The sequence below is a fragment of the Dipteris shenzhenensis genome, chromosome 3, assembly GCF_047967505.1.
Source record: "Dipteris shenzhenensis isolate YYH24624 ecotype China chromosome 3, Dip_SZ_1.0, whole genome shotgun sequence".
Taxonomy (NCBI): Eukaryota; Viridiplantae; Streptophyta; class Polypodiopsida; order Gleicheniales; family Dipteridaceae; genus Dipteris; species Dipteris shenzhenensis.
In genome coordinates, this window is record NC_141598.1 from 19,374,861 (window position 1) to 19,386,240 (window position 11,380).

At 41.8% G+C, this 11,380-nt stretch overlaps 1 protein-coding gene across 1 annotated transcript; it reads right to left on the reverse strand.

Annotated features, from left to right (window-relative positions):
• Nucleotides 1-63: 63 nt before the first annotated feature.
• Nucleotides 64-5,419, reverse strand: LOC147903484 (uncharacterized). The gene is made up of 2 exons (XM_087371817.1): nucleotides 4,769-5,419; nucleotides 64-417 (listed from the first exon to the last, which is right to left on the reverse strand). Exons 1-2 carry the CDS (start codon nucleotides 5,417-5,419, stop codon nucleotides 64-66), a joined length of 1,005 nt encoding a protein of 334 aa, XP_087227943.1.
• Nucleotides 5,420-11,380: the final 5,961 nt, after the last annotated feature.

Sequence of the window (11,380 nt, forward strand, 5' to 3'; positions counted from 1 at the left end):
TAACAGTTGGCCTTCGAGTTTGGAGGGAGGTTCTTGTGTAGCTCCCCTCATTGTAAGGGTTGGTTATTGTGTTGCTCCCCAGCTGTCTTTGGTGATCCTCGTGTTGAGTTGTATGATTTGTGGCACTAGGGCACGTTCAAGACTCTGGGGGTTGTTTATTGCAGTTGGTTCGATAGTAGGTTCTTGTGGTATTGCATCCAGGGTCGATACAGATTCTTGTGTAACCACCTTCAGAACCCTTACGGTTTGTGACTTGAACTTCGGCAGCCAGACGACCTGCTTGCCATTGTAACTATCTCGGCCTTCCAAGAGCTTGGTGGTGACCCAGCACTTGGGGGGATGCTGCAGTTGAGGAGGTGAATTAGAGCTTGAAAGCCAAAGCACGGGATGGCGTTGTATCCTTCTTGGTAAAGATGCCTTCAAAAGAGACGTCTCTGGAGTGATTAGGAACTCCTGCCCTGCTTGGATCCTTCCTGGTCATTGATTCCTATCGAAGTAGTGTTGAGTGTAGAGAATAGCCTCTTGTACTTGTTATTCACGACCTTCCTGAGTGGGGGACAGCAATGGCAATGTAATGGGCAACTGCACTTGATTGCCACTGCGGTTGGTTTTCTATTCCTTTCGGTGTTGGACTTTCTTTGGAGGGTCGGTGTTTGGAGGGTTGGAGGTGGATGGAGGCTCAGGTCCCCACCCTCTCATAGAACTTCTTTATCTAAGGCTAGCGAGGGTCAGCAGAAGGAGCCACCAGACTTGGTTCACACAGTGAGATTACCATAGTTCTATCACCATTCATGAGGGAAGCTATCCTGGCTCGCTAATCGATTTGACAGTTCATGGCATAAGACTAGGTCCTTGCCAATATGATATGTTCATTAGTTGATTCTATTGGGAGAACATAAAAGCGTATTTCTAGTGCGTGGCAAACAACGGTTAGACTTAAGTTCACAAAACCCAAAGTACTTATGAGTTGGCCATTGATAGGCCTTATTGAAGCGATGGTGAGGTTTAGGGGTACCTTAGCTTTTCCCATACCTCATGGGAGATGAAGTTGTGGCTCACTCCTGGATCCACGAGTGCTATGATGCACATGCGTGGACCTAGTAGTTGAACATGAAACCTAGCTGGTCACTATCGTTAGTTCATCTGTTAGTCCTAGGTGTTCAAGCATTGCCTTAAGCAATGCCATATGATTACGCTCTCTAAGCTTAGCGTTATGTGCCTTGGCTTCTTTGATGGCCTGTCTTGGCTACCTCGACCTTGAGTTCTTTTTCTCTATGGATGGCTTGAAGGGGCTTGAAGGGTAGGCAGTGTGAGCGGCCCATAGTATCTCTTTAATTTGCTCCCATTAAGGTAGCCATCCATTTCTATTCCATAAGGGTGGCTATTCGGCATGCCCCTTCTGGAGTGATCTCTACCATGCAGTAGGGACCCATACCTTGATACTTGAGATTGCACTTGGCATTGTGGATGCTATAGAGGAGTGCAAGATCACCCTCTACAAGGTCTTTGTTCTTGAGGTTGTGGTCAAGCCATTTTTTGCATCAAGCCTTCTCCACTTGGAGGTAGTAGGCTGCACACAACCTTGTCTCATATAGCTTTTCAAGGTCAATTAAGCATTCTGCCAAGGCATTCTCAGTAAGGCTTTCTTTGACGGTAAGGTGGAGGCTAGGCACTACATACTCCATTGGCATCACTGCCTCCACCCCGAAGGCTAGGTTGAAGGGGGTGCAGTTCGTGGCCACCTTGTAGGATGTTCTGTAAGCCCATAAGGCTGAAGTGAGCTTATGCTACCAGTTGGTAGGACTGGCCTCTATTGTGCAAGTTATGATCTTACACCAAGTTTTATTGGAGCTCTCACCCAAGCATAGTATGACGTTTACTTCCTATGTATAATCATGAATTCACTAGTGAGGACTGCTATCGTTTTGTTGAGGAAATGCATTCCTCAATCCACTGACTAGCTCTAAGGGACATTTTAACTGTGTGATTAGGAGAGTTGATAGAAGCAAGTTGAGTCATAAGACTCTGCATGTAATTGACATGGGCTACCAAAGGAGTGCCACTAACCATCTTCGATTCAAAGAAAGAGATTTTAAGTGATAATTTTGAGATATGAGAGCTAGCACCAAAAATCTGGCAAGAGCTTAAAATATTTGTCATTCTATTGGGGATTAGCAGTGACCTACTCACATTCTTCTTCTCTCGTAATCAAGAGTTTACAGTTAGAAAGCACACTTGCTTACTTTCTTCAAAGGGAGCTCTCACAGTTGGTAAGCATACTTGCTTATTTTCCTAGTAGGTCGTTCTGTCAATGGGGTTATGGAGAGCTTCAACCATGGTTCCATCAATGGAACCATGTTGAAAGCCATCTCTCTAAGTGTTTAGATTCACACATTATCAGCCTTCCATCCATTGGACTTAGAATCCTACTTGCCATACTTTGTAGAGCTTCATGTTGCTTGTTGGTCAAAACTTTAAGTCAATAGCTTGCAACTTCTTCATCTTCACTTAGTCTTATCTTGTGCCACCTTGAATGCTTTATTGTACTGCTAGACTCATCATTAGCAAGCTAAAGCACCCATGACCTCATTGTAAAAAATTCCTAGCGCCTTGCTAGTAGCCAGCAGAATAGGTAACACCATAGCATCAAGAGTAGAACTAAGGGGGCACGACAAAGTGGATCACATTTTAGTATCTATGTAACATTCTTTACATACTTCCCCTTTGCCTGAAGAGCTAGATACTTTTTTTTCCACAACTACACCAACTACTCTTATGCCAAGCTGAGTATTTGCAGCCCAAAATTGGGCTTGATGACATACCTTAGCATATATGTTTAATAAAAATATATTAACAATTGAAAAAAGATACAAGGTGTTTCAAGCAATCAATAAATCTCAATCTTCCAATCCTAAACCTAGATTTTCACTATCTATACCTTTAGAAAATATATTTCTTATTGTTCTAGTCATAACTCCCATGTAATGATTACATCATGTACGATTAGAACACTAAAAGGGATTACAACTTAGCCCTGATGCCCCACAACTATTAGCTTAATGCTCGAGGGGGTCACTGTGAAGATAGTGGGAGAGAAGGAAGGAAGCTCACTTGCAACTTTCTCACATACACAATGGGGGAATACACACAAAGGTGGAGGCTGAAAACAAATTTTCTCTTCTTAGTTGTGAAAGCCAAAAGAACTCTAGTACAAAGAAATAGAAGAATCCTATATGTGGGTCTCAAACCAAACTCAGCTAACTAAGGTGGCATACTAACTGAGCCACGAACTAGAGTACATAAGGATAGCTGTCATCCAGCTATTATTCATGGGTGGTGTACCAACCGCATCTGTAGCTAACAAGTCGGTGACATAAATGCACAACGGTCACCCTGGCATATCACGAGTGGAGCTCGATATCTCAACACTCCCCCTCGAGCTCAATCCCAATTCCTGTGCACCAAGTAGGTCTCTGAACTTGCACAGCTTCTCTGCGCCTAATGCCTTCGTGAATATGTTAGCTACCTGATCCTCTGTGCTGACATAAACTAGATCAATAAGACCTAGTAAAACCTTCTCCCGCACATAGTGATAATGCACCTCAATGTGCTTTGTTCTAGCATGATAGACTGGGTTATTTGCCAAGTGTATACTACTCATGTTGTCACAATAAATGACAACCGGCCCATCTGTAGACTGATGCATATCATAGAATAACTTATGCAACCAAGCTACCTCAGATGCAGCCACTGCTGCACGCCTCTGTGCTTGACAAGGCAAATGTAGGTTGTTTCTTGCTGCTCCAAGTGACTGCAGCACTCCCAAAAGAGAACACATATCCGCTGGTAGATCGTCTATCAGAAATACTACTAGCCCAATCAGCATCAGTGTATCCATGCAACTGTATCTGAACCCCAGCCTCATAAAATAGTCCATACTGCAATGTGGACTTCACATACCTGAGTATGCATCTGGCATCCAAATGCAGTTTCCTTGGAGCCTGCATAAACTGACTTACAATTCCAACATCATAGCTCAAATCTAGCCTGGTAATAGTCATATAAATCAAACTTCCTACTATGCGTCTGTACATAGTAGGGTCTTCCAGAAGCTCACTTGCATCTGTGCTCACCTTCACATTCTGCTCCAAAGGAACTGAAATAGACTTATAGCCTGTCATCCCATATTTGGACAGCATGTCCAATCCATACTGCCTCTACAAGAGCTGTATCCCACTTGGTGATCTAATCACCTCAATGCCCAAGAAATAATGCAACTCTCCAAATCCTTCATCTCAAACTTCTGCTTCAATAGCATTTTCACATGAAGGATATCTTCATCACTATCACCTGTGATGATCAAATCATCAACATAAATGACAAGCAGCATAATACCTTTCTCTGTTTTTCTCACATAAAGTGAGAAATCTGCCTTGGAAATCTGAAAGCCAATAGTGACAAGATACTGTCCTATCTTGTTAGACCATGCTCTAGGTGCTTGCTTCAAGCCATACAAGGCTTTCTTCAATCTGCAAACAAACTCAGGATGAACAGCATGAACATAACCTGGTGGCTGCTCCATAAAGACCTCTTCTTGCAAATCACCATACAAGAAGGCATTCTTTACATCCATCTGATCTAAAGACCATCCCTTTGATGCAGCCATAGCAATGACCACTCTTACGGTTGCCATCCTTGCAACTGGACTCAATGTTTCTTCATAATCAATCCTATATGTCTGTGCATAACCCTTGACAACTAATCTTGCCTTGTATCTGTTCACAGAACCATCTGCATTGTGCTTCACCTTATAAACCCACTTACAGCGAATTGCATTCTTGTCTTTAGGCAAAGGCACCAATTCCCATGTAGCATTTACTTCCAAGGTATCCATTTCTTCATCCATGGCTTTCTCCCATTTTTCTTTTCCCATGGCTTGATCAAAAGAAGTGGGTTCTGGTTCTTGTATCACTTTGACCATATAGGCATAGTGAATGGTTGTAAATCTATCATATTTCAGCCTATCCACAGGATACTTGACTCTAGTAGACCTATGCAAAATAGGCTCAGTTCTAGGTGCTCTCAAAACATCCCTGGTCTTCCTTACTCTAGGTGTAACAATAGAAGGAATACGCAACTCATCGTCAATGCTCTGTTCCGAGCCACTGGATTCATCATCCACATAAGAGTGACCTGCATTCACATCAAACATGGGCTGATCTACCTTCTCTTTTCCTTTTAGTGATACCTGCATACCACTATCTGCATTGCTTTGAAGAGATTCTCCTGATCTCAATCTGCCTGTCCATGGCGAAGTATGTGAACCATTGCTAGAGGACACTATAGGTCCACTAATATTTTGTGACTGCTGCTGTGAATTCTGTGGAGCATTACCATTTTGTGCATCTACATCAATCATCACATTTACTGATTTATACTAGTTGCTCATCTCATAAAAAACATCTTTGCTTGCTGTAAACTTATGAGTAGAAGGGTTATAGCATCTATACCCTTTCTGCTGTAGAGAATTAGCCAATAAAGATGCACTTCTTAGCTTTTGGATCCGACTTGGACCTCAACTCATCTGGCACATGAATATAGGCAATGCAACCAAAAATTTTCAAATGAGAACTATCTGGTTTCCTACCAGTATACATTTCCTCTGGTGTCATGCCATGTATTGCTGCAATGGGAGTCCTGTTTATTATGTAAACTGCTTTAGCAACTGCTTCAGTCCAATAATAATCTGGTAGGTCTTTTTCATTTAGCATGGCCTGAGACACCTCTCCAATATTCTTGTTTTTCCTTTCTGCAAGTCCATTTTATTGTGGGGTATGACTGCATGAATATTGTTGCTTTATGCCATGCTCCTACAGGAACCTTGCAAACTCATTTGAGAGGTACTCTCTGCCTCCTTAGGCATTTTAATTGCAGGCCTGTTTCTTTTTCAACCATAGCTTTGAAGTGCCCAAACACTTCACTTTTCTTTTTCATAAAATACACCCAAACTTTTCTGCTGTAGTCATCAATAAAAGTGACAAAATAATGACAGCCTTCAATAGATGTAGCTTTAGTAGTCCACACATCAGAGTGGATTAATTCCAATGGCTTCTTACTCTCTTGAACATGCATAGGAAATGGTTTCCTTGCCTGTTTTCCAAATTGACAGGCTTCACATACCTTATGCATTTCTGCAACCTTGAATTTAGGCAATCCTGCAACAATATTTTAGGGCCTGCATTGATTTATGTCATTGTACATTAACATGAACAATGCGTTTATGCCAGATATCAATATCTGCAACTAGATCGGTCCCATGTGCAAACATTGCTGCACTCAATTCAGGCATGTCCGCATCCAACGTAAACATCCTACCCTTCTTCTTTCCTTTTGCTATCAAGCGACCGTTATTTTTCATATCCTCAACAAAGCATCCATGAGGATTAAATCTAACCTGCAAGCCTTGCTCAACCATTTAACCAACAGAAACTAGGCTCTTGGTGATGTTCGGGACATGAAATACATCAGACAGGTATTTCTTTTTCCCATCCTGCATAGACAAAGGAATTTTACCAATTTGCACAATAGGATGTGTAGTATCATCACCAGTCTCCACAAATCTTGGTTTTTCCATTTTCCTTGCATCCTGCATCCATTCTGCATGACCTGTCATGTGGTTTGATGCACCCGAGTCAACATACCACATATCATTGCTTTCTTTTGCATTTGTCGTAGAATTGGTCATGTGATGCACGTAAACAGATGCTCATTTATGTCATCACCCCATCTACTAGAAGATGCATAATTCCCTTGCTGCAATTTTCCATTCATGATGTCATTCTGCTTTTTGTAGCAGTCTTTAGCCATATGACCCATTTTACCACAATACTAGCATTTAACATTGCTGTTTGCATTTTGACCTCTCTGCCATCCACCACAGCCTCTTTGGCTCCCCCTGCCTCTAGAGTTACCATGTTCTCCTCCATAGGACTGGTTTTCTTGAGTTTGCTGCATATTTTGATTTCTACCATAGCCTCTAGATCGGCCTCCTCTACCTCTACCTCTACCTCTTCCAGCATTTGAGTAGAAGACAATTTCTTTTAAAGTTCCTCCTGAGGAAGATGCACCACCATTTCTCTGCTCTTAAAAAATTAGAAGAGCAAACAACTCCTCAAAATCAGGAAATTTTTCACGGATGGCAATGGATGTTCGGAATTGTGCATAATCCTTTCCTAGACCATTCAAGGTCACAGAAACTAAATCATCATCTTCCACTAGTGACCCAATGGAAGCAAGTGCATCTGCAATTTTCTTCACCTTCATGTGGTAGTCATTGATGCTCATATTTTCTCTCTGCACATTGTGCAACTCCTGCTTGAGTTGCATTTTTGTGGCTTGCGTATTTGTGCTGTACATTTTTGCCAAAGTATCCCATGCTTGATTTGGCGTACTTGCATCCTGAATATGCACAATCATAGAATCCGAAATACTAATAGATATGCAATACATAACTTTTCTGGCTCTCTCATGCCATCCTTTAAATGCCTGCATTTCGTGTTGATTGGGAACATTAGGAAGAACTGGTTCTTCTTCATTTCCCGTAATGAACTCCCAATAGCCTTTTCCCATAAGGAAATTTGTCATTCTAGACTTCCATGCTTGGAAGTTGTTCTTGTCAAGCTTTTCAATGACAATCTGTGAAAGAGAATCAGACACCATTATAGAACACTGCAAAAAATTCTCTCACTGCAGAAAACACAGCTTCTGCCTCACACAGGCAAATCTGCAAAACTGACAAAGTGGTTTTTGACCACACAGTCACTTCCTAGTGATGATTTTGCATGAATAGGCAATAAGGATGATTCTGTAACTCCCAATATCTCTGTGCATAGGCATACGATGCAATTTCTACGGTAACTTTTCATTGACCTGCAGAGCAGTGGTCGCATAGCAAAAATAGGGCCTTTTTCTGAGTGCCTACGAAGAACTTCTGCCTTCAAGACGGGCCTTGAAATGGCCTCGAATCAGAAAAATAAAGTCATCAAGGGCCTCGCCTTTGCTCGTAGCATATACTGCCCTCTCGCCACACCACAAAGGGCGTCTCAATATGAGACACTGCACTCTTGCACTTCCGGTTGTGCTACCTGCAGAGAGTTGCTCCGAAACTCGAAAAAGGAAGGCAACACTGGTCCTCTTACCAGGACACCACGAACTTGGTTTGCTTTCTTGAGCTCCTTACCATGAACCAGGCTCTGATACCATGTGAAGATAGTGGGAGAGAAGGAAGGAAGCTCACTTGCGACTTTCTCACATACACAATGGGGGAATACACACAAAGGTGGAGGCTGAAAACAGTTTTCCTCTTCTTAGTTGTGAAAGCCAAAAGAACTCTAGTACAAAGAAATAGAAGAACCCTATATGTGGGTCTCAAACCAAACTCAGCTAACTAAGGTGGCGTACTAACTAAGCCATGAACTAGAATACATAAAGATAGCTATCATCCAGCTATTATTCATGGGCAGTGTACCAACCGCATCTGGAGCCAACAAGTCGGTGACATAAATGCACAACGGTCACCCTGGCATATCACGAGTGGAGCTCGATATCTCAAGAGTCACTATGTATAAACCCTCTATATCATGTGCATTCAAGACCTATATTTTAAATCCCTTATCTATAAAATTTTCATTAATAAAATGTACCCCTATTCTATACAAATCTGTAAATTTTTTTTGAAACTATTTTAAATAGTCCCTTATGTATATTTAATTTTGTAAATTTTAGAAAAAAAATATATCCTTCTGTTGAACTCACGTGATAGGGTTACATATGATGAGCGATCCCCCCAAGGCTCAATGCTAAGCCAAAAGTCAAGCATAAAATCCAAGCTATAATGTATCTAGGGACATTTTGTAGCAAAAAGAAGGATTACAACTTTACCCTAATTCCCCACAACTCCTAGATCATTGATACACTAGAAGTCAAGCATAAAGGCCAAGCCATAATCCCCAAAAAAATTGCAATATGCATGTAAGACAAAGATAACATTCTTTAAGTGAGTGCAACTTGGACCTGATGCCCTGTAAACACTAGCTGATGATGAGCTAGAAGTCAAGCATAAAATCCAAGCCATAATTCCCATGGAAAGGTTACGTTATGTAAGACAAAGATATTTTGAATACCCCAAGGGATTGTAGCTTGACCCTGATGGCTCATAACTCATAGCTCATTCTTGAGTCAAAAGTCAAGCATATAGGCCAAGCCGTAATCCCGATGGAAAGTAGGTATATTTCCTAGTTGTAAGTCGTAGATGCATATACACCACTCCAGTAGAAGACTTGTATATACTGCTACTGATCATGGAGGCCAAATCCAATAGTAGGTAGTGCAAAATGCTTCTTTTATGCTCTCTCTCTCTCACTCTCTCTCTCTCTCTCTCTCTCTCTCTCTCTTCCTCTCTTACTAATCTAGACTTGTTTTCTACTCTATGAAGCTCAAGGCCTTGCATATAGAATCATAAACCCCTTTCTGAAGCCTATGAAAATTTTACTTATGGAGAAAACTCCATGAGTGCTATCACCACTACCAAGGACTTGAAAGAATGCTATATGTTTCTGCTCGAAGTACAGATTAACCAATTTACAAAATTTTAATTTAAAATGCTAGACACTGACTCTCAAAGTCAAGGTACCTACAAGTAGCTACCACTACTAGGTGATTCATACTTTTTGTGTACTTGATTTGACAATGCATAATCTTACTCGGCATCCTTTGATTGCTTGTTCAAGCTTCTAGGTAAAGTTGTCACGCTGCATGGGCCTACATAGCTCAAACCGCCTGGATTCTAACCAATAGGCATGGAATTAGAAATGCTAGGTGATTTTCATCAACCTACACTTGGAGCTTACATTGTCCTTTGAGTTTGTCAATTGAAGTTGGTATTGTATTCATGCTTTTCTATTGTGTACGTCTGTAAATTGCAAAACCTTTGATTAAAATGGCCCAAGCAAGAAGTCTTTACCTTTTTAAAATAGCAATCCCTAGGATTACATTCACTTTTCACGTTTGTGTTAATGGGTTATTAGCATTTGTTAATTACTCTTTAAAGTAGCATGAACACAACGTGATCACATTGTTTACCAAAAAAAATTACCGAGAAATTGGATAAAACTACCACCGGTAGTACTTATATAACTGGTGGTAGTAACCACATTACCAGCAGTAATGTTCATTATCCCAATGGTATAAATACCGATGGTAATATATGTCACTAGGATGATGGACATTATCACCAGTAATGTGATTATTATTGCCGTTAGTATCTTATATACCGGCAATACTGTGGGTTGTAGATTCCCAATTTTCTGGGCAGCCTAGTGCTACATATGTAAGAAAACAATACAACGTCTGTGCTCAACAGATAACAGGATCTCGTACACAAGAGAGAAAACAAATAGTATGGAGAATAAAAAATTTGATTACTGTAGAACTGATACAATAGATGGCGCTGCCTCCCAACCGTGCGCTCCTGTGAAAGAAGCTTAGATGGCGAGCTGGAGACAGTAGAGGATGGAGGCTGGATGCTAAGGAATCAGGGTTGCTATAGCTAGTGATAAAATGGGCTTCATGGGCTTGCTCTTATATAGCCACCAGTCATAGTCGGTTGGGCTCAATTGGGTGACCCAGTCTACCCAAAATGGTCGACTGGGGGGTTGAAATAGGTCACCGACCACACGATAGAACTAGTGTGCAAAATAGAGCAACTAACCTATGGTCTTTGTTCGGCCCATAGCCATCCGAGATCATCTGGGACTCCAAATGGGCCCCGCAACCCGAGAATGGGCTGCCCTAGGAAATGCTCCGTCTACCCTCAATGTGGTCAGTCATGGGATGCCTTCCCGCACTTGCATGTAGCCTAGTTGGCAGTGTGCCAACTCCATCTAGCCATCAGGCCACACATGGCCCCCATCTGGTGTCCAAACCAGGACCTACTGGATAACCAAGCTACTCAATTGCCTTCTCCTCATATGGGGGGCTTACAAGTAGAGTTAGTTGGTTCCCACGTAGTTACATGAGAGTGGAGCATTGATATCTAACACCCCCCCTCAATGTCCACTCGCAAGTGAACTTACTTTTTTGGTCCAATGCCAAGTCGATGAAGATGCCTCTCCAGCAAATCTCTTCCAAGAGCCTTTGTGAAGATGTCCGCAGCATTCTTTGTAGTTGGACAGTACACCAAGTCAACCTCTCCATCCATGATGAGCTCGCGTACAAAGTGATATTGAATCTCAATGTGTTTTGTGCGAGCGTGGAACACAGGGTTCTTTGCAATTGCCATGCAACTCTGATTGTCACATGATAACTGCATAGGCTTGTTCTG

Coding starts and splice junctions, on each gene's coding strand:
- LOC147903484 (XM_087371817.1), bottom strand. CDS start 5,419: ATGATTGATGTAGATGCACAAAATGGTAATGCTCCACAGAATTCACAG. Junction 418..4,768: donor GTTCTGTGAACAGATACAAG/GCAAGATTAGTT, acceptor TCTCTTTTGAAG/GCATCTTTACCAAGAAGGAT.